Source organism: Pseudorca crassidens, chromosome 7 (assembly GCF_039906515.1).
Source record: "Pseudorca crassidens isolate mPseCra1 chromosome 7, mPseCra1.hap1, whole genome shotgun sequence".
Lineage (NCBI taxonomy): Eukaryota > Metazoa > Chordata > Mammalia > Artiodactyla > Delphinidae > Pseudorca > Pseudorca crassidens.
In genome coordinates, this window is record NC_090302.1 from 89,348,419 (window position 1) to 89,371,015 (window position 22,597).

Genomic DNA, 22,597 nt, shown 5'->3' on the forward strand with positions numbered 1-22,597 from the left:
GAGTCATGTGGCCTGCAAGGGAGGGGGCACAGCAGGTGCTAAGGCCCATCGGTGGGGGTAAGCTTGGCATTTTGAGAAACAGCAAGAAAAGGTGTTCACTCCTCTCTCTTCCTAGTACAAGCTAGAATTGGTTTTAGGGGAGATTTGGGGCTGGCTCCCCCTCCCCCTTCTCCTCTGGTGCTGAGTGAAGTCCCTCTGCTCTGAAATGCCTGTGAGAGAACGTAGCTCTCTTCCTGCTCCTTGGCAGGCATGTCTCCCAGTCCAGCTGAGACTCCTGGCCATGGTATAGATGGGTCAGGGCCCAGCATGCTGCACCACAGAGGCCTCATGCCCCACAGCTCTCCTGAGCAATGGCTTTGATGTCCAGCCTGCACCCTTTCCAGCTGGGCACCATGTCCCTTCCTTCCTGCCCCTGTAGCACCTTGTGGCCATCTGGACACCTATCCCTGTAACTCTCAGCTATTGGGAGTTGGAGCAGGATGGGACCATCCCCTTTGCACAACTTCACCCCAATCCTCCTGTCCTCTGCTCCAGTAGCCCAAGGTTAGGTACCTGGGACAAAACACACACCTCCTGTTGAAGGCACCCCCAAACCCTCATGGCAAGCCTCCCATCACCTCATTCTGATAAGGGCATGGAGAGGGCCTGGTGGAGTTAGCACTTATGACAGGAACTCAGAATCTTGCCCAGTGTTGCTGAAGCCCCGTAAGGAGCCTAGCGGTTTCTGACAGCGTCCACACGCATCAAGATCACACCCTGCAGGATCGGGGTGAACCTTCCACCCCTGCCTGGCCCCATAAAGTTGAGCCCACAGGCCCCTTGGAGGCATATAGTTGAGGGCCACTGCTTGCCACTCCCAGAAAAGCTGGAGAGGGCCTGAGTCTACCAGGGACCCCCACAGCGTGAATGCTGCATTGTCTGGTTGAGGGCTGGGTCTGAGCTTACCCACCCAGTGTCCGCACACGTGACCTCCCCACCACCGACCGGAGCACCACACACTCCCTCTGGCCTCACAGTTCCACTCTGGAACCCACCTGATGGAAAAGTATCCCAGAACAGAAAGGATGTTGGTACCAGTGTGGCAGCTGAAAATGTGAAACCACCCAAGCGCCCCCTGCTGGGGGCTTCCCAAGTGAATCAGAGGACAGATGGACTGTCCTGTGTGGCCTGTATCAAGATGTATTTGTTAGTGATGGAAACCATGACAAACGTGGCTTCAGGGTAGCACAGGCTCCCGAGGACCACCAGCTCTTCTTTGTCAGGCTCCATCCCTCATGGCCCCAACGTGGCTGCAGGGCCTCCAGGAAGCAGGAAAGTTCAGAGGGCAAACATCAGTGAGGTTTCTCAATGGCCAGAGATCACACCCCAAATCTCAGAAGGCTGGAAGTCAGATTTCAACTAGCCCAGGAGAGAAGTGGAGTCCAGCTGCCTCCCCTCGTTCAATGGAATGCAGCAGTAGTGACCCAGGGTGACTTCTGAGGCCCTGACAGGTAAGATTTGCACTCGGGACTCTCACTGTGGAATGCCATGATGTGAGGAGGTCCAGGCCACTTGAGGCGGCCACCACCCCATGAGGTCTCGGCTGACATCTGGCAGCAACCCAGCCAGCCTTGGATATGACCCAGTGCGTGCCACCAGCTGCCCACAACCACATGGGAGAAGCCCCAGTGAGCACTGCCCAGTAGAGCCCGGCAAACCTGGAACCCCGAGCTGTAATAAGAAGGAACTATAGTTTTATGCTACTACACTTGAGGTTTTCATTATGCAGGGACTGAAAATTGAGACAGTGATTTTTACCCTTGCTGTTTTTCAAAGTATTGTTTATTTCATACCCCTTACCACAACTTTACAGATAATAGATGCAGCACCCCAGCTGGGTCCCTGCTTATAGATACAAAGCAGCCAGCTGTAATTGTTGAGAAACCTGCTGCCACCTTCCCACTCTGCTATGCAAAACTAGACGTGCTTAAAATGTCCCCCGGTCTCTTCAAAGGAACCTGACTAGAGGGAGGCTGCAGCTGGTTCTGCGAACCTCAGCAGTGGTTTCAAGGAAGCCTATCTATAAAAACCACTACAGCTGGGCTCCCCTGGGACAGACACCCCCCAAATAGGGTCCCCAGCTCAGTGCCCTGAGGGAATCCCTAAACCCGGAAGCTGATTTCACTGACCAGTCTTGAGCTGGACACATGTTGAGATGCAGTGGCCGGCTGGTGGGGTCAGCCTGGCCCTCCCACTGTGGGCTCTGGCCTCCACCTTAGTCACCCCGGGACATAGGCTGCAGGCTGTCTGAGCATTCCCACGGTTGGCCTGGAGGCAGGCAGCATCTGCCCTGGGTTCGCTGTATGCACCATCACCTGGGCACGTGGTGAGCTGGTGGGACCACTGGGGGTCCAGGGGTCCTTGTCAATGCCTCGGGCCATGCTGGCCAGCTCTCTGGTCCCCTCGCCAAGGTCTCTGCAGGAAGAGGAGGTGTGAGCCTGGGGGCAGAGCGGGGGCCCCATTTAACCCCAACTCTGCCACCATGCAGGGTACCCTGGCCCTGATCTTCAGCAGGCCTGGGATAGACTGCTGCCCCTAGATGAGGGCCCCCGTTTCCTCTTGCCTTGCACCCAAGGAGGCCCCTCCATCGGTGCCCCTCCCTGGGCCTCAGGCCCCTCACTCATACAAGGGGGATGACTCAAGGAGCATCACACCCACCTTCCAAGGGTGGGAAGGGGCTTCCTGGGGCTTTGTAGAGGAAGGGAGCTTATTCAGAGTGTGTGTAAACTATATGCACCAGGATGCCCTAGGCAGAGAAGGGACACTGGGGCCCCAGGAACATTCTGGAGGACACCCTCGCACTTGCCAGGCTCTCCTCTGAGTCTGGGACCAGATCTCCCACCTTCCATATCTTCAGTTCCCTAGTGGCCTCCCCTAGCCCCCAAGGCACAAACCCACCCATTCTCCAGGCTGAGAAAACCCTGGCCCCACCGTTGTCCACCTGGCCCTGCTCCCATCTCCCCTTTACACTGGACTTTACTTCCTGAGGCTGCCTGGCTGCTTCCTCCCCTTAAGATGCTGTCTCTCTCCTTCCCCCCAAGTATAGGCTCTCCTAATCTGTTCACCTCAGGCATCACTTCTTCCAGGAAGCTTTCCCAGATCTATGTTGCCACCCACACCTAGTTCTCAGAAAAGCTCTAGGCAGTAGTAGGACTTAAATTATCTGTTGGTTCAATGAATATGTGAATGAATCAATTAATTAGTGGAGAGGAAAGTCAGCTTAGTGAGCAAGTCCATGGACTTTGGAGCCACAGAGCCTGAGTTCAAACCTAGCTTCATGCTTAGTAGTTATGTGATTCTAGACAAGTTTCTTAAAATGGGATAAAAATAGTGCCCACTCCCATGGTTAGAACAGGTAATATTTGGAAAAGCTAAGAACAGTGCCTGGCATAATGTGAGTGCTGGGAAGTGTTTATGAAATAAAAGTAAGGTCAAGGGGCAAACCTCACCTTACTAAAGACGATTTCACCACCAATCAGTGGGAGACCTGGGGTATCTGGGCCTTGCCTAGGATGGCACATCCTGAGAGGCAGCAATTCCTTCCCCTATTCCATTGGGGTTTCCCAATTGAGACACAAGACAGTGTGTCACAGGTCTATAATGGGGAGAGGGTGCCACAGGGCAGCGGGCAATGCAGAAAATTCCAAACCTGCCAAGGAAACGTGACTATATGAAAAGGATGTGCACTAGCAAGACAACCCCAACACAACTGAAACAAAAAGGAAAGTGCTTGCAGCCAACTGACAGGTAAGGGTCTCTTCCATAATGTACACAGAGCTTCCACTATTTATGAGAAAAGACATCAGCAGGAGATTCAGCAGAGCAAAGTGAAAGTGACTAAAACCAGCAATGCAACTGCTAAGCAACGGTATGGAGAAAACACTCTTTCTCAATGTTAAAGAAATGCTGATGAAAACCACCTATGTAACTCACCCCTGCTAAGTAAGCGATGGAAAACAAATCATTAACACTTAGTGACAGTATAGGTGTAAAAATGGCTCAAACTAGCGCCAGGTTCCTGGAGAAAGAATTTGGTAATAAAAATATTTGGACTACTTGGCCTAAACAGTCTGTTCCTAGGATTGCCCCAAAATGTCATCTCAAAAAAGAAAAACAGCTCTAAGCACAAGCATTTACCCAAACCTGAGCACAGCAGGTGAAGTATCTGGAGCATAGCTCCAGGGGCCTCAGACCACCATGGCAACACAATGACAAGTCAAGGCAGGTGGAAAGGGCGCAAGGCGGCATTTCTGCCATGGCCATCATGACCTAGGCCTAATGTGTGTCAAAAGCTCAAGGGAAGGAGGTAGGAAACCAATTCCTTCCCACAGGCCTCGCCACTCCAGGAGTCAGCTAGGCCCGGTACATTGAGTGTGGACATGGGACCAGACAGACCCTCGCCACGCCTGCACAGGCCACCACCTCCAGCGCCTCAGTTTCCTCACGTGCACACCAGGATCAAGAGCAGAATTAACAACAATGGCTGGCACTCACTGAATCTGTACTCTGGGCCCAGTCAAGGCCATTGACTTGTATCACCTCAACAGGGCCAGGAAGTGAGCCCTGCCATAATCCTCACTGTACAAGGGAGGAAAACGAGGCATGAGCAGTTGTCACACAGTGAGGCGTCAGGCCAGGGGCAAGCACTTGGTTCCCTGGGAGGTTCCTGTGGGGACAGGCTGAGGAAATGAGCAGACTGCCTCTGTGACGCCAGGGCGGGGCAGAGAAAGCACTAAATGGGCCAGAACATCTGTGCAGAGAGGAGGCACTTGGAGAATAAAGGGCATGATCAGGACGCAGCACAACAGGGCTCCAACCAAGAAAGGACTGGAGCCCATAGGAAGCATAGGTCCAGATGACGCAGGGGAACGGTGACCCCTGAGGTTAGCAGACGGGGACAAGAAACCCATTACACTATTCTCTCTGCTTCGTGTATTCGTGAAATTTCCCCATAATAAAGTTTGAGAAAAGATTACCTATGAGTTCAGAGTGATACAAAAACAACAAAACAAAATGAGAAGGAAAGGAAGGAAAAAACAGAACTCATTTTCATTCCTCATAGAGGGAATAACAGAATCGCAACAGAATTAAAATCATTATTCTGTAAACCTCAGGGCCCAAACCGATTCTGGCTGGAACATCCCTGGATGCTAAGGCCACAGGTCAGACGTCATGGGGGCAGCAGAGTGACCCTTAGCAGGGTCCCTTCTTCATCTCCTGACAACGGACTCATCTCAGTCAAGAGCGCCCAGTCCTCGTGCCTGCAGGGCGACAGCCTGACCCATACCTGTGATTCACACCAGCACCGCCCATGGGGCACCCACGTGAGAAACGCTGCCCGAGTGCAGTCATGAGGGAATGTCAAGACAGTCCAGAACACGGTGTCTGTAGGAGACCACTGGCCTAGAGTCCGCAAAAGGCAATGCTGCCCAAGACAAATATCCTGCCCCATTTAAGGAGCCCAGAAACCGGGCAGCCCTGGGATCCTGGGGTCAGAGGGTGCTCACTCAAAGCTAGCAACAACCCTGGGAGATGTTCTATCTGCAGTCCGTGTTCAGCCAAGATTAGACTCCTTGAGTCAAAAGGAAGTATGTAAGAAATGTCCTTGTATTGGTTCATAAAAAGTGTGTGTGTGTGTTTTTAAAGAGAGACAAGAAGAGATAGAAACTGAGAGACAGAGGAGCAGGGAGGGAGATGGGAGGAGAGACCAAGCTGCCAGGGCACCGTGGGTCCTGGTGAAGGGTAATACTCATGTCCAGAAGCTTCCTTCTCTAGACAAGGGGTGACAAGATAAAGAAACAGGGTGGAGGGCAACTTTAGGCACTAGGGTGCAGGGTCAGACACGGGTACTAGAAGGACCATCAGCCCCTGTCTTAGGGATGGGAGTTGAGGCCCTGGTGAGCCTGGGCTCGCAGCATGCTGGGGCCTCCCTGCCCTCACCACTGCCCCACCGCCCCGTTGCTCTGCCCATGCCCACGTGGTGAAGCTGTGGTTGTCGTGAGCCTGGATGGGCTGGATCCTGGACTCGCCACTGATGCTGCGTTTGTTGTTGAGGCCCTTGAGGCCAAGGCAGGCGGCCTGTACTGTCTCTAAGTCCTCGTCTCTCAGCTGGAACCACAGCTGGGCCGCCCTGGAGAGAGATGGGGGAAGGACATTCAGGTGCACGTGTGTCCAGAACACCGCCTGCAAGCCTCTGCAAGGTCGACAGTATTTTAGGGCCATACAGTTCCTGAGCAACTACTCAGCTCTGCTGCTGTAGGGAGAGAGCAGTCATGGATGATGAGTAAATGTCAGGAAAACTATACTTACAAAGACAGGCAGTGGAAAGTTCTTGAGATGAATCAAGCTGATGGTGGCACAACACTGTGAGTGTAACTAATGATCCTGAATTGTGCACTTAAAGATGGTTAAAATGGTAACTTTTATATTGTAAATATTTTACCACAATTTTAAAAAGAGCAAAAAGAATAAAAGGATGGGTTTCCGTGAAGGAAAGTAGAGGTGGGCCAGACTCCACCTGCAGGCCCTAGTTAACCGTCGTGTAGTCAGCCCTTCACGTCCACACAGAGCAGAGCATATACTGCGTGTGTGCACAGTCTGCAGAATGAGACAATCCCCTGTGTACCTGTCACCTGTCTTATGGAAGACCAAGCGAGTGAGCCATGTGCCCTCCACGGCCTCAATGCTCTGTGAACAGCAAGATGTCAAGATCCCAGCAGCCCCACTCCCTGACACACCAGGAGTCTCGGAGTGACTTGCAGGTGCCCTGCGGCAGTGCCAGGTCACTGTACCTGTTGGATCGCCGCTGCTCACTCCTCTTCACACACTTCATGAGGCAGCAGGTGAGGAAGGCCATGGACATGAGCATGATGACGGCACAGCTGACGATGGAGGAGATCACGGCCACCTTGAAGCCGAAGGTTTCATAGGGAGGCACAGCTGCGAGTGAGACAAGTCCAGCTCTTGGGCCCAGCCTGCCCTCAGGGAGCCCTGTTCCATGGGGGAGGCAGGGAGGCGCTGGCAGCTGAGGTGAAGGTCTGTGCAAATTGTTGTAGGGAGTGGGGCTATCAGGCAAGATTGCCCCCCAAGAAGGGGGTGTTTGAGCAGGGTTTTGGAGGGTGTGTAGGAGTTTTTGCTGGCACACTGGAGGAAGCTCTGACAGCGAGTTCAGTGATGATAGTCCCCTTGGCTCCCACCCACTGCAGACTGGGCCCCTGAGACCAGAGGACAGCAGACAACACACAGTCTATTTTCACAATGCCTCAAGTGGGTAAAACCCTACGGGGGCCTAGGTGCTTTCTCGGGTCACTTTCCAGGAAGGTGCAAAAGCAAGAAAAATGCCAGTGTTTGGGGTCAAAGGGCCTTTGGCACATTATCAGCTGTGTGACCAAGAACTAGCTATGTACCAAGAACTACTTCTATCAGGTTCTAAATGATGTTCTTGGGAATCAAGGCCCAGGATGCTAATTTGAACAACACTGCATACTCTCCCCTGTAGTGGACACTGATCACGCTCCCCAGTCCCTAGTCCCCCAGCCCTAGCTGGACACTGGCCGTCCAGACTGAAGACTACATCTCACAGCTTCCCTTGCAGCTACATGTGGTCACATGACCATACTCTGGCCAGTGGTGAACAGGGTGGAGGAGTGTGGGACAACTTCTAAGAGCCTTCCTTGCCCTGCAACTCATCCTGTAACAACTGCCTGGATCATGCAGTTGAGATCATGCCTAACAGAGCCATAACATGGGAAGGACTTGGATCCCCACCGTGGGGTACCATACAAGGCTAGGACTGCCCATCCTGAGGGCCACGGGCAAGAGAAAGCTCTCATAGCCCCCATTATCTTGGGTTTTCTATCTCTTGGAGTCTAATCCTAACAGACACTCTCCTTCTCAGAGATTCAACCACCACATGAGTATTTTAAAGGCTCTGAGAAGTCCTGCAGTCTATTAACCGGGGCTTTTCCAAATTATATTGACTATAGAGCCCTTTTCAATGCACAATACACATTAACACAATATATGTATCCTCACTTTGGAAAATGCTGTGCTGGGTATTATCCTTTAACACCCTGTATAACAAATACAACTAGAAAACCATCTCCTCCCCCAGACTGGGGCCCCATGGCCAAGCAATCCTATTCCCCAGTTCTAGAATTCTTGGCGCACGAAACATCCTATTAATGTTTGCTGCATGTGTGTTTGAAAGAACGTAGTTTTCTGCTTAACAGATGAAGTACTAGCTCAGACAGCACAAGTAACCTCTTGGAGATGACAGGCCGAGTCAGTGGCAGAGCTAGAATTTAGAGCAGCTGCTAGGATTTGAGTCTACACTGTTGACATGGAGCCCCAAGGGACCACCAGCACTGGGAACAGGACCCTACACAGACGCCCATGGAACTTTCTCTGTGGACACCCACACCATCCATGTGACAAAATCAGCAACCCCCCACCAGGGGTCGCTGCTGAGCTGGGTGCGGCTCACAGGGAATGGGCCTCACTCTTGCACATGGGGGTCTCTGAAGACCACTCAGCAATGCTCCCCTTCCAGACACAGGTGAGGAGGCCAGACCCCACCATCTGGTGGCCCGAGGGGCAGTGGAACACGATGACAGTCCCCACAGAAGTACCGTTCCCACGAAGTACTTGGAAGGTGCCCTGCAGGGGTGGCTGCACTTGCACACACATGCCTAGGAGAGAAGAGAGGAGAGACAGAGTGAGGACCTCACCCTGGAGGGCAGGGGCTTGGCAGGAGCCCTCACCTGGGACAGGCATCATTGACCCAATGACCACACGATGCTCTGGAGAAGGTCACACAGCCACCCAGACAATTGGAAGTGGCGTCCGTGTGACTAGTGGCTTGGGAACAGAAGTGGAGCTAATCCCTACATTAAGTGAAATCTAGATGCTCTGAAGACCATGGTGTTGATAAAAGAAACACACATCTAAAGACAATAAAAGCAAAAGGACAATTATTACCCAAGTGCAGCTCAAAAGGCAGAATCAAGGGGGAAAAAAAGGAGAGAGATCAACAGATGTGGTTTCATTAAAAGTAAAACACAAAAACTTTTGTTACTCCCTAATAACTGAAAAACAAACAAACTCAGATGAAAAAATTAGGAAAAGGTATTTGGAAAACATAGGGCAAAGGTTCAACACCCTTAATTTATAAAGAGATCTTACACGTCAATAAAAGCTGAACATCCAAGTAAAGCAGAATGGACTGGTGTGTGAACAAGCAAATCACGAGATACAAGGAGCCAACAGACATGAGAAAATGCTTGCCCTCATAGTAACTGAAGAAACACTAATTCAAATGAGAGCTAATCTTTCACTCCTCCACTTGGCAAAAAGGAGAAAAAAAAAAAAACGTGTGAAGTTAGCAAGGGCCTGGGAGCCACTCCCCTCAGACTTGCTGGTGGGGGCACAGATCCAAACCTTTCTGGACAGAGTCTGGTAAAGTGTATGAAGAGCTTTATGCTGTGTATACATCTGAGAATTTAGCCAAAGAAGTAGTTATGCATCTGCTGCCAGGATTTCTATACCAGGATGTTTGTCTACACCCACATCTCCAGCTGTGGGGATCAGTACAGTTAATCAAAGTACATCTGACATGAATGCCAGCAATGCTATCCTAAAGTGCTACAATGATGTCCTTATATAAGGACACAGAGAGGCACTCTGGATAACGCGGGAATCATAAGCATTTTTATAAAATTGTAACAATGCCAACAGCTGGCACGTAGAATCTACTGTGCTGGACGCTGTTCCAAACGCTGTACGTGCATTAACTCATCAATCCACAAAATACCTCCCCACTTGACAGGAAAGCAAACTGAGGTACAGGGTGGTTTAATCACTTCCTGAAGTCACACAGCTCCTATGTTGTAGGGTAGAGATGTGGAACCACACAAGGAGGCTCTGGGCCTACCGTCTCAACACACGCGTGTGACAGATACATCACGTGTCCCTTGTGTCTGGCTTCCCTTGCTTAGCACAGTGATGGGAGAGGTGCCGTGCTGCGTGTGTTGGCAGCTGTCCATATTTATGGTGGAGCTGAGTCCCGTTGCATGGATGCCCTCGTTTGCTTCCCTGTTCCTGCTGATGGGTGTGTGCGTTGTTTCCGGTGTTCAAGAATACGGAATGAAGCTGCTACCGATGTTCTGGAGCACACCTCCTGGTGCCTGAGTGCAAGAGGCTCTTCCTCCTGCTTTTCTGGAACTTTCTGACTTTGAGCACTGTATACTACTAGTGTATAAAGCAGTTAGTCTCAGACAAAAGGGAGACTGACCAGAGGCAGCGTCTGTGTCCAACTCCCTCCACACATCCGAGGCCTAGGTGGGAGCAGTGGTGGGGATTCGGACAGAGGCTGGCACTGCCCAGGCTAAGGACCCCATTATTCCACACCAACCCAAGACAACCCTTCCCCTGTCCTCCACGGGATACCTCCAGCTAGGACTGTCCCCTGGGCACCAGGCACGGATGTCCAAAAGCCCACTCGGCCTGCCACATCCAGCCAAGCTCCTGCACTGGCCAACCTGCTCATCACTTGGCCTGCCCCATTCTAACTTTGATGTTAGCCACTATGCCCTCCATCCTTTACTTGCTCCAGCCCCCAAACTCAGAACCTACCTGGACTCTTTTTCTCAATCCACAACCAATTCACCAGCAAACTTTGTGGGCTCTGTTTTCAAAGTATATACCCAGAATATCTGTAGTGGGCTGGAGAGTCCTCCAAAATCCACATCCACCTGGAAGCACCCATGAAGGGGATGCACTGTGGAATGCATGGTACCCCATTTCACATAGGCTGTGGGGACAGAGGACACCCGGAACTGCCCAAGGGCAGCAGCTGTCACTCAGGAGGGCCACACACATGCACTCACACACCCCGTGATAGTGCTTCACATGTCTGTGCACAACCAGCCCTGTCCAGAGGGGAAACTGAGGCTCAATGAGGTCGAGCCACCCCTTGCATGGCCCCACTGGCCCTACCCCACTTAGGGTGAGGGTGTTACCAGGGCAGTGGCAGAGCCAGGCTTCAGCCTCAGTCTTGCATTCTGCCCTTGGAGGCTAAGGCTCCTGGACCCTCGCTGTGGGCGGTGACACTGAGGGACAGCGTTTGGCTGAGATTGGCCAAGCTCCCCCTAGCTCTGCCCTACCAAGAACCTGGGGGGTGCCTCACCAGGCTGAAATGCTGGGGGGAGGGGTGTGAGCCTGGGTGGTCCTTGTGGTTTGTGTACCTAGCAGAGATGGGGGGCTGACATTCGAACAGCACAGACAACGCTGGGCACCTCATGGATGCTTCACTGTATTTCAGCCATATGAGGAAGACCATCCACCTCCATCTTACAGATGGGGAAACTGACGCAGAGCAAGGCTGGATACACGCTGAGGGTGGTGGGGGTGGAAGTGTGCTGGGCCACGGCTGCCATGTAAACTGCACATCTGGGAGGATTCAGGCTTCCCTGTCTGCAGATGTCCATCATTAGTGTCACACTAACAACGGCAACACAGGTCCGATAGAAACATCTGGTTAAGAAGGACCCCAGTTCCTGACCTCACGCAGCACTCAATCATCTGCAGAGGACAGCAGGGAAGAAATTGTTATTATCGTCATTTTAACATGAGCAACCAAGCCTGGAGTGGTGGCTGACCTGCTCAACACCCACAGATAGAGAGGGCACCCGCAGACAGGACTGACGCAGAGCTTAAGATTCCTAATCAACAGCAGAACGAGGGAGTGTGGGTATTTGCAACATACATGTAACAGAGCATCTTTCCTACATAAACAGCACTTACGGAAGACATGACAAAAATCACAACACAAAAAATGGTTAAGTTAGAAAAGAAAAATATGGAAATAGCCCCAAACCAGGGGGCAGAGCAATTAATTAAGAAAATTAAACAGCATCCGCATCAGAAAGGAAGCAGCAAAACTTCTCTATTAAATGACATGATCCTGTATCGAGAAAATCCCTAGGAATCTGCTAAAAATCTACAGGAACTAATAAATGAGCGCAGCGAGTTGGCAGGATACAAGATCAACACACAAAAATCCATTGTTATTTCAGTACAGTGGCAATGAGCAAACTAAAAATGCAATTAATAAGACAATTCCATTTACAACAGCATCAAAAAGAATAAATTACTTAGGAATAAATTTAACAAAAGAAGTGCAAAACTTAAACTCTGAAAACTACAAAGCATTGTTGAGAGAAATTAAAGAAGACCTAAATAAATGGAAATACATCACATACTCATGGGTCAGAAGACTTAACATGTTTTAAGATGGCAATGCTCCTCTGCTCATCTACAGATTCAACATGACCCCTAACAGATCCTAGCTGCTACCTGTGAAGAAATTTACAAGCTGATCCTACAGTTCATAAGGAAATGCAAAAAGACCTAGAATAGCCCAAACAGCAATCTTGAAAAAGAAGAACAAAGTTGGAGGACTCGTACTTCCTTATTTCAAATTCAACCACAAAGCTACAGTGATGACAACAGCGGCACTGGCATAAAGAGAGACATATAGTCCAATGCAAGGCTTTAGACTCCAGAAATAAACTCATATTTACAATCAACTGATTTTCAACAAGGGTGCCAAGACAACTGAATGGGAAGAGAATAGTTTTTCAACAATTGGTGCCAGGAAAACAATACTTACATGCAAGAGAAGAAAGTTGGAGCTCTCCTTACATCATATACCAAAATTAACTTAAAATGAGTCAAAGACCTCAATATAACAGATAAAACTATTAAAAAAACTCTTAGAAGAAAACATAGAAGTAAATCTTCCTGACCTTGGATTAGGCAATGGTTTCTCAATGATACCAAAAGACAAACAACAAAAGAAACAGATAAACTGGACTCCATTAAAATGAAAAAATTTGTGCTTCAAAGGATACTATCAAGAAAGTGAAAAGACAACCTACAGAGTGGGAGAAAATATCTACAAATCATCTATCGGATAAGGGACTGTATTTAGAATGTATAAATTATTATACTGAATTATAAAAAGACAACCCAATTTATAAATGGGCAAAAGATATGAACAGACATTTCTCTAAAGATATACCAATGGCCACCAATAAGCACATGAAAAGATGCTCAACGTCATTAGCTTCAGGGAAATGCAAATTAAATGCACAGGGAGGTACTTTTTCACATCCGCCATGAAAAAGACATAAAAAAAAACAAAACAGATGATAACTGGTGTACCAAGAATGTGGAGAAACTGGAGCCCTCACACACTGCAGCTGGGAATGTAAAAGGGGCAGCCGTTTTGCAGTTTCTCCAACAGTTTCGCAGAGTATTTCCAAATGATGCAGCAATGCCCCTCCTAGCAATATACCCAAGGGAAAGGAAAACACATCTACATGAAAACTTGTACACAAATGTTCACAGCAACAATATTCATAATAGCCAAAAAGTAGAACCCACCTAAATGTCCATCAACTGATAAATGGATAAATAAGATATGGTCCACCCATACAATGGACTACTTCTGGAAATAAAAAGGAGTGAAGAACTGACATGCTACATGGATGAACCTTCAAAACACTATGCTCAGTGAATGAAGCCAGCTACCAGAAAACCACATATTGTATGATTCCACTCATATGAAATGTCTACAATAGGCAAATCCAGAGACAGAAAGCAGATCAGGGAGAGGGGGACTTGGGAGGTGACCTCGAAGGGTCTAAGGGATGCAGGGCTTCCTTCTGGGGTGATGAAAATGTCCTAAAATTGAGTGTGGTGATGGTTGCACGTATCTGTGAATATACTAAAAATTGTGAATATACATCAAATTGTACACTTTAAATGTACAATTTAAAGGTGTGAATTGTATGGCACATGAATTATACCTCAATAAAGCTGTTAAAAGATTCAGGGGAGAGATCTAGCGGCTGCCTTCCCCAGCTCAGGCTCCAAAATGGGAAAATCCTTCGCCAATTTCATGTGCAAGAAAGACTTTCATCCTGCCTCCAAATCCAACATCAAAAAAGTATGGATGGCAGAACAGAAAATATCATATGATACGAAGAAACAAGAAGAATTAATGCAACAATATCTTAAAGAACAAGAATCATATGATAATAGATTGCTTATGGGAGATGAATGTGTGAAGAATGGCCTTAATTTCACGTATGAGGCTCCACCAGGGGCTAAAAAAGAAAACAAAGAGGAAGAAGAAACAGAAGGAGAGACCGAATACAAATTTGAATGGCAAAAAGGGGCCCCACGAGAAAAATATGCCAAAGATGACATGAACATTCAGAGATCAGCCCTTTGGTATTCAGGTTCGAAATGTGAGGTGCATTAAATGTCACAAATGGGGTCATGTCAATCCAGATCGAGAATGTCCTTTGTTTGGTCTTTCTGGAATTAATGCAAGTTCAGTTCCCACTGATGGCTCAGGACCATCGATGCACCCCTCGGAGCTAAGCGGAGATGAGAAACAGTGGGTTTGCACTGAAACGAAACGTACTGGGGAGAAACTTGACTGCAAATGATCCATCACAGGAATATGTTGCAAGTGAGGGTGAAGAAGATCCAGAAGTCGAATTTTTAAAGTCACTCACAACCAAACAAAAACAGAAACTTCTCAGGAAATTGGATTGACTCGAGAAGAAAAAAAAAGAAAAAGAGAAAAGGCAGAAAAAAGAAGAAGCTTCAGAAGAGCAGAAGTAAACACAAAAAACATAAAAACAAATCCTCCTCCTCTTCCTCTTCCTCCTCTGGTGGCACTTCAGAAAGCAGCAGTGAGAGTGACAACAAAGGAAAAAAAAAAAAATACAGAGGACTTCCCTCGTGGCACAGTGGTTGACAGTCCCGCCTGCTGATGCAGGGGACGCGGGTTCATTCCCCAGTCCGGGAAGATCCCACATGCCGCGGAGCGGCTGGGCCCGTGAGCCATGGCCGCTGAGCCTGCGCATCCGGAGCCTGTGCTCCGCAACGGGAGAGGCCACAACAGTGAGAGGCCCACGTACCGCAAAAAAAAAAAAAAAAAAAACAGAAGAAGAAAAGAAAGAAAAACAAGCATTCAGGGAATTACAACAGTGGTTCTGGAGAGACGGACAAGTCTAAGAAGAGAAAACTTGATGAAGAACGTTCTAGCAGTCACAGTAACAAGGAAAAGCCTAGGTTTTTAAAACAAGAGAGTTCTGGGGAGAAGAGCAAATGGAGGCATTCTGATTCTGACAGAAAGCCCAGAAGCCATAACCAGAGTCCAGAGGAGAGAGGATCTGGAAGAAATGAGAGAGGCAGCAGGAGCCAGAGCAGGGATGAGAGGAGTAGGAGAAGCCAAAGCAGAAGTCATGGTGGTTACAAGCCAAGAGAAATAAGAAGACGGCCACGGCGAAGTCCCAGTGAAGAGTGGGACAGAAGAAATGACACCAGAAGCCATGGCACAGATAGACACAGAGGAGGGAAAATGCACAGAGCATTATCAGGAGACAGGCACACTAGAGTGATGCAAAGAGAATGGAGAAGTAGAGAATAGAGACTTGTATGTGACAATTACCTGGAAATAAAAATATCTCCACTTTCTTCTTGAATACCTTTAGCAAGGGCTAAATTATGTACTATTGTCTTTCTAATAAAAAAGCTCTATTTTAATTTTTCATCTCTGTAAACTGTTATATTAAGTACAAAACTACATGAATCCCATAAGAATGAACTTGGCAAATATTTTAAGTGATCTATTTTGGGGCTGTAAAAATATTTTCTGTTCATTAATGTTTCTTGTGCCCTATACTAAAACAAAAACCCCACATAACTGCGTGACATTTTCTTTGTTCTGAAACATCATTAAAAGAATGACAAACAGTAAAAAAAAAAAAAAAAATTCAGGGGAAATATTTATTTCAATTAAAGAAATGCAGATTTGAAACCTAAGTTATTACTTTTGGCTTCTTAGCTTGGTCAAGATCACAAAGACCAGGCCACCAGGTTGGTGAAGGTGTGGGGAAAGGGGTGCATAACCCCTGGGGCAGAGGGCACAGCAGGGAGGACCTGAGAGGCTGTCCTGCCCTGTAGCAGAGGACAGGCAGGTGCTTGCAGGCAGGAAGGGGTGGGGAGCCTGAGCTGGGAGCCCCAGGGAGACAGGGCAAGGAGGACACCGCACCCACCCTGAGCCTCCAATCGGACATTTCCTGATTACCCTCACTGGTCTTGGGTCCCCTAGTACTCAGTAGTACAGAGGGATGCCAACTTTGATTCCAGAGTATAGGCCCTTAATTAATCACCACGCTTTGTCTCCATAGGTGCCAAAGCAGGAATGAATGAATGCATGCATGAATGAATGAATGAACAAACTAACAGTTGAAAGCTGTGATCAACACTCCCCCAGGAAGAACCTCTTTTCTTTTTCAGGATCCGTGGACTTGGACATGTGCTGTTCTTCCAGCCAGGGAAGCGGACTGGGGTTTTGGAACTGGGTAGACACAGCAGGGCAGCCACGGGCCAGCCACGTGGCCCCTTCCCCAGGGTCACCGGGCAACCAACACTTCCCAGTCCCCAATTTAGAGCTGCTACTTCTCCATTCTTCCATGGCTAAGCATCTTCTTTCTCCCGGGCCCCATATGGCCCTCAGAGAAGGGAGGCCCCTGTGGGGGGATCAGCAAGGGTGAGAGCTTTGTGGACACTTGTCTGCCCAGCACCTGCACCAGTGCCTGGCGAATGAAAGGAGGAAGGGATAAACTTGTATTCATCTTTTAAAGATGCAACTAGGACTTTATCAAAAAAGTAAGATGCCTTGAGGGAGGGACGAAGAGATGGCAAGAGATATGATGAAGCAGGCCTACTGAAAAGTTATGGCTAGGCTAGAGCTGGGGGGTGTGTGGTTATAAATTCTTTCAACTCTGTGGTATGTTTGAAAAAATTTTAAGTGTGGGGAGAACGCCTCAAGCGTCACTGCTGACTGCCTGATATGCCCCAGCTGGCCTGCCAAGCCATGAGGGGTGGCTGTCCAGCTCCCTAACCAGAGCACAGCCTAGACCCTGCATTACCTAATGGCCCTGGCATGGAGAGTCACAGACAGGAGAAAAAGCTCCAGAAACAGAGGCAGCAGGCTGGTTCTGCAGCCAAACATGTCTGGGTGTAAACCACACTTAACCAGCTGGGTAACCGGGTCACCAGTCTGGTCCTCTGACCCACCTGTAAATGCTGCAGAGGGCAGGACAGGGGCTGACTGAGATGATGTGCAGCTCCGGCTCCAGCCAGGAAACCACCACTGTCGTAGGGAAAGGGCTCGCCTGTCAACAGCCACATCCTGTGCTGCTGCTGGGTTCCGCTATGGTTAAGGGTGCCCATCGTGACACAGCACTGCAGGCTATTTCACCACCCAAGGGGGTCACACGTCTTAAAAGACAGAACTAACCCCTCACCCCAAGAGGCCCAGAGCCTGTCCTGTCTCCTGGAGCCTCGTCAAGGTGGGAGGGTGAGAGGTGACACCACAGAAAGGAAACAAGACTGACCTGCAGATGCCTGCATGGTGTGCATCAAACTGAAGACTTAAGGGAAAGGTACAAGAAAATTTGAAGTACAGGCCCAACGAAAATGCCGCTGCCCCATTAACTATGCACTCTGCATGGCCGGGGACAGGAGGGGCCTCTGAGAGACTCGGAATGGAGGGCTTTAAATGCAGTCATGGCCTCTCTCCCCAGGCCTCGTACTCTGCGTTTCCAGCCAGCCAATACAGGGGTCTCACGCCCATCAGAGGCAGGGAGCCCCTGCTCCTAGCATAAGTGTATTGTTTGAACGGTTCTTCTTTTAAAAATGAAAATGAAAGGTCAGAGGAAATAACTCTGGTAAGGAAGGGTAGAGGGAGGATGAGCCTTGCCCATGGCCCCCTCCTTGCAGTGACCTTTCCCCTACCTGGGAGGCAAGGAGCTCAACCCCCAGTAATCCAAGAGCCCAACCAGGCTCAGAGAGAAGGCAGAGAAGCCAAGCTAGGAACCCAAACCCCACCCAGCCCCTCTCCACCAAGTCTGACTCTGCTCCACCACCTCTAGCCTCAGTTCCTGGACCTGGTCCTTGCCTTGCTCAGACTCATCTTCCCAGCCTGCAAAATAGGGTGACCTGCCCCCCGGGGTGACAGGAGTGGGACCACCTGGTGGAGACCTTAAGCCTGTGCCTGGGAGCTCAGGAACGCCGCCTAGGAGGAGGCTCAATACCTCATCCTACCCCCCACCCCAAGTCCACAGCACCCAGGATACCTGCACCTGCCACCCCTACCCGCCACCCGCCAGACTCCAACAGGATGGCCTGCATCCCTTCTCTGGGCCTGGAAGGCCAGCAAACACTTTGGGCTGGGCCCATTTTCCAGATGAGGAAACTGAGGCCCACAGACTTTTGAAGGCCCCAGGTGTACACTGGCAGGGCCCCCACCAGACCTTTCTACAGGACTTGTGACACGTAGCCCAGATGGGGCAGGAAGGTGGCACAGCATCAAGGGACTACAAGGGCTTCAGTCTACCCATCTTCTAAGGGTATTCCATGAAACCACCAGCTGGCTCCAGAGACCACATCCCCTAACCACTGCAAACTCAGCCTCTGCTCACACTCCTCACTGCACCCTCCACAGCCTGGAGACCCCTGCACCCCCTAGCTGGGCCCCCAACAGTCCCTCCCCACACTTGGTGTCTAAGAGGCAAATCCTACCCCCTCCATACCCTGCTGAAAACCCTCACAGACACCCAGTTACCCCTGTATACCCTTCCTAGGACTGGTCCCCAAAGGGGACCACCCCAGCTATCCTTTCCTTCCAGCCCTGTTGCCTGGCCCCGTCCACTTGCGGCCCGCCTCAGACACTGGATGCTACACTTCCCCAGCCTTCCTTTGGCTGGACCCCTGCACCCCTCAACCTCTGGTGCATTTTTTTTCTCTGCACCCTGCATGATACTATCTTTTTTACTATGTACAAATAAATCTCAGAGGAGAGGAAAAACAACAGAAAAAACAAAGGGAATGGATTTGATGCAAGCAAGATACAAAACAAAAGCAAACCCTATAGGCTCACTGGACAGTAGAGAGGCAGACCTGCCCATCAGTGTTCGCCCAACACTCCCAGCTCATTCCCCAGCCCCAGGCAATGCTCTCTCCCACCTCTAACACACAGGGGGTGCATGGCCTGACCTAGACAGCCTGTCCTCCCAGCCCATGCCTCCCCCAGCCTGCCTGGCCAGTGTGGGTGAGAACAATCCTTGCTTGTTAATCTTTTATCTGGAACCTTGGACCACAGGACCATCCCTCCCATCCTCCTTTCTGGAGCCAACATGGTCCCCAAACCCTGACCTCACCCGCTGAGACCAGGTAAATAAGTTACCTTTTATGCTGGCTGTGACTGTGGACAATAGGTACAGTGGGGAGATGGGGGGAAGCAGGCCACTGGACCAGCCCACTATGGGCCTGGGTCCCTGTGGGACTAGAAAGTCGCTTCTGAGTCTCAGTTCTGAGTCTCAGTTTCCCCAAGTGGAAAGAGGAAACCGCAGGAGGAATTTCTCAAAGAGAAACTAAAGAGTGACGTGTACAGAGGTACTCTATGGAGAGTGGGACCCCCCAAGACCGCAGCAGTGGGGACAGCCACATGCAGAAGGCCCATGCCCAGGTCGTGTGTCCTGAGGCAGGTGCAGGGTTCAGAGCTACTGCAAGCCTGGCCCTTGGGAGACCCGGGTCTCCCAGGCACTTCCCTGACAGCAGGTCAGCTCACACACCCAGAATATATATTCTCCTCCAGAACATAACCAGGTAAATTCCAAACCAAACCAGGAAGAGCGCACTTCCCCATTCCCCCCAAATCTCTCAGGGGAGAACATCGAGGCTCCAAGGAGCCTCGTTCATCCAGCAGCTCTGCCTGTACCATGGTGGGAGGACAGAGCTGGGCCTTAGGGGCACATAAGCCACATTTAGATTCCCACCTACACCCTCTGGGCTTTGGTCTCCTCCATGAAATGGGCCCAGGGCTGGCCCAGTGGCTGGGTGGCAGGAGTGAAGCGAAGAGGCTGTCCACAGAGCACGTTCTCACCCACCCAGAAGTCCTCCTGCTGCCCCCTTTCAGGGGCATGGGGGAGGGTCACCTCTGGCCACTGGTCTTCCTCTGGCAGGGCCGTGTTCCTGGACAATCTCCTCCATCAGGGAGTGCTGGAGCTGCCCTGGGAACAGGGCCAGGGACAGGCCAGGGGCCTAAGGGCAGTGGGAGGGTGGCCTCCCAGTCAGCCATTCAGAGCAAGGCCATAAAAATTTAAGGCCTTGCTCTGAGCCGGCCTTCCCCCACCTGCCTCTCCCCGGTCATCGTGCACGGGAGATGAGGGGAGAATCCTAGGACTCTGTGTCTGACTGGACTCTCATACCTCCTCTAGGAAAAGCAGAATAATGTGCCCATTTTACAGACTGCAGGAAAAACACCCACCCCATTGCTGTGTTTTACACAGTGCCAAACTGTCTCTAAAGACCCCCACACCCATCACTTCACTGCCCCACAAGGAGAGGTGGGTGCACATTTCAGAGCCCAAGAGACTGGGGCCATGGGGCAGAGGAGTGGATGAGTCAGCATTACCTTGGAGCAGAACCATGCAAGGGTGGGTGCACTGGGCCCTCCCTGGCTCCCCCTGGCCTGTCCACAAGCCTGGGGCAGGTATACAGGGCCCACCACTTAGCACATGGAGAAACTGAGGCACAGAGATAAAGAGACGCACCGCAGGTCATTGTGTGTGGGGGGGTCCAACCCTAAGTTCCTGGGAAGGACTCACAGGCTGGGACCCACAGGGCTCACATCTGGGAGGAGGCTGAACAGCAGCCGGTCAGAAGTAGGGCTGGGGCCAGGCTTGGCAGGCCAGAGGGCAGGAACTGGATTCTGAGACCCCAGGAGAGTCCTCTGCAAACAGCCTTTTGTATGTAGTCAGGGCCTCCCCTTCCCTGTCCTTGGCTGACCTTGGGCAAGTCCCTCCACCTCACAGTGGACACTCACCTCCCCAGGCAGTGCTGCACAACTTGCACACACATTGTCCTCTTCACACACGGGGCAAAACACCAAATTCAGGATTGGGCATCAGGCTGCCCGAGGGAGTCAAAGAAAATAAACCGACCCCACCACACCAGGGGCAGTATCAGGTCTTAGCTTCCACACCACCAAGCCACATGCCTCTGCTTTGTGACTTACTTCCCTGGGCCTGTTTCCCCATCTGAGAGGAAGCCAGCATTCCCCCCAAGGTGGCAGGTGTCACTGTTTTAAGCATGACTGGCTGCATCCCGGGTGTGTGTGTGTGTGTGTGTGTGTGTGTGTGACCTGTGCCAGCCTGCTCTTTCAGGCCCAGCTTCCACTTGTGCAATTCAGCGCCTGGCCTGGGGCACAGGTGTGCAAAGACCCTGAGGTTTAAAGGGGAGCAGACAGTGTGCCCTAAAGTGAGTCTCCAGGAACATCTGCGGCTCAAGGTCCGGCTTTATCTTTGTTTCTAAAAGGGTTAGATTTTAGACGCATTCATGGAGCAAGGCCGACATTCGAATCCGGGGCTTCAGCTGCAATCCCCCTATCCGAGCAAGGTAGGAAGGTGAACCCCCTACAAAACAATCTCGAAATCAAACATTGAAGATAACAGCCAGCCCACCCCTCCTTCCGGAGACCCCGGAGCCTCACCACAGGCTCGGCTGCAGCGGGACCTTGAGCAGTCACTCCCCTCTCCCAGGTTCAGTTTCCCCGCCTGTGAAGTGGGGCTGGGGAGCTAGCTGAGGATCCAGAACACCTCCCTAGGTGAGGCCAGTTTCGATTTCCCCACGTCCGTCACACCGACATCCCCCGCACTGAGGCGGCCCCCACTGGGAAAAGGCGCGCACCTGGGTTGGCGGGCAGCTGGACGCCGCCGCCTGGTTTCTGGCCGCTTGCCGCTGGGCTTCGGCTCCGCTGGGGCGCCTGCTGGGCGGACGGAGAGCGTCGGGGAAGTTTGTCCTCCGACTGTGCGCCTCACCGCGGCAGTGCCGCACCCACCGCCCCCGCGCAGGGCTGTGCCCCCCGCGCCTCAGCTTCCCCGTCTGAGAAATGGGCGCAGAGCCCCGCTCGAGGTCTGCGGCCTCGGCCCTCACCTGTGCAGTTCCCCGGGGCGGGCGTGGCGTCCCCCATGCGCCCCCCAGGCCTCGCCCTGCGGCTGAGGGTCGTAGCCTCCTCGCGCATCCCTGCGCGCTCCGCGGCGTTCGGCCAGCCTGCCGCACAGGGGCCAGCGGGGGCGGGGCCGCCCGGTCACGCCCATCCAGGGTTGAGGGCGGGGCCGACCCCGCAGGAACCCAAATCCCCGAGGGGCGAAGTCAGCAGACCGGGAAGTCTCGCTCCAGGGCTTTGCGTAGGTGTTAACCTCTGCCCCTGCGCCTCCGACCACCAGGGCCCCCCACAGACCAGGTGTTCTCGGTGAGTAGCACATGTGAACCCCATCTGCGTCACTGTGGGTTAGGCCCTCTGTGGTGGGTGTCGATATTGTAGGTCCTAGTGAGGGACCTCCGAGTCGTGGGGGTCAGGATTCAGACCTCCAGGGTCTGGCCCTGGCCTTACACACCCGGAGGGCCT

The 22,597-nt window shown here is 51.3% G+C and overlaps 2 protein-coding genes across 6 annotated transcripts; one reads left to right on the plus strand and one right to left on the minus strand.

The window, feature by feature from the left end:
- Positions 1 to 1,826: 1,826 nt before the first annotated feature.
- SUSD3 (sushi domain containing 3) lies at positions 1,827 to 22,375 on the minus strand. Of its 5 annotated transcripts, none has more exons than XM_067744919.1 (5): positions 22,123 to 22,375; positions 8,617 to 8,729; positions 6,831 to 6,978; positions 6,017 to 6,169; positions 1,827 to 2,454 (listed from the first exon to the last, which is right to left on the minus strand). In XM_067744919.1, exons 1-5 carry the CDS (start codon positions 22,284 to 22,286, stop codon positions 2,259 to 2,261), a joined length of 774 nt encoding a protein of 257 aa, XP_067601020.1. In that variant the 5' UTR covers positions 22,287 to 22,375; the 3' UTR covers positions 1,827 to 2,258. The 5 variants fall into 5 exon arrangements, with proteins under 5 accessions (XP_067601020.1, XP_067601022.1, XP_067601019.1 ...); XM_067744921.1 differs by having other exon boundaries at positions 8,670 to 8,729; positions 22,123 to 22,271; XM_067744918.1 differs by having other exon boundaries at positions 8,541 to 8,729; positions 22,123 to 22,271.
- On the plus strand, positions 13,914 to 15,653 carry LOC137228038 (corepressor interacting with RBPJ 1-like). Its single transcript, XM_067744917.1, is given in 5 exon segments — positions 13,914 to 14,320; positions 14,322 to 14,488; positions 14,490 to 14,694; positions 14,696 to 14,842; positions 15,059 to 15,653. Coding segments are annotated over 5 exon segments (1,350 nt in total). The 5' UTR covers positions 13,914 to 13,978; the 3' UTR covers positions 15,548 to 15,653.
- Positions 22,376 to 22,597: the final 222 nt, after the last annotated feature.

What these genes read in the sequence shown, in the direction of transcription:
- SUSD3 (XM_067744919.1), bottom strand. Translation starts at nt 22,286, where the DNA reads ATGGGCGTGACCGGGCGGCCCCGCCCCCGCTGGCCCCTGTGCGGCAGG. An exon ending in GCCCCTCGGGCCACCAGATG is followed by an intron (nt 6,979 to 8,616) that starts GTGGGGTCTGGC and finishes TCTCACTCGCAG; the next exon opens with CTGTGCCTCCCTATGAAACC. An exon ending in GAGCAGCGGCGATCCAACAG is followed by an intron (nt 6,170 to 6,830) that starts GTACAGTGACCT and finishes ATCTCTCTCCAG; the next exon opens with GGCGGCCCAGCTGTGGTTCC.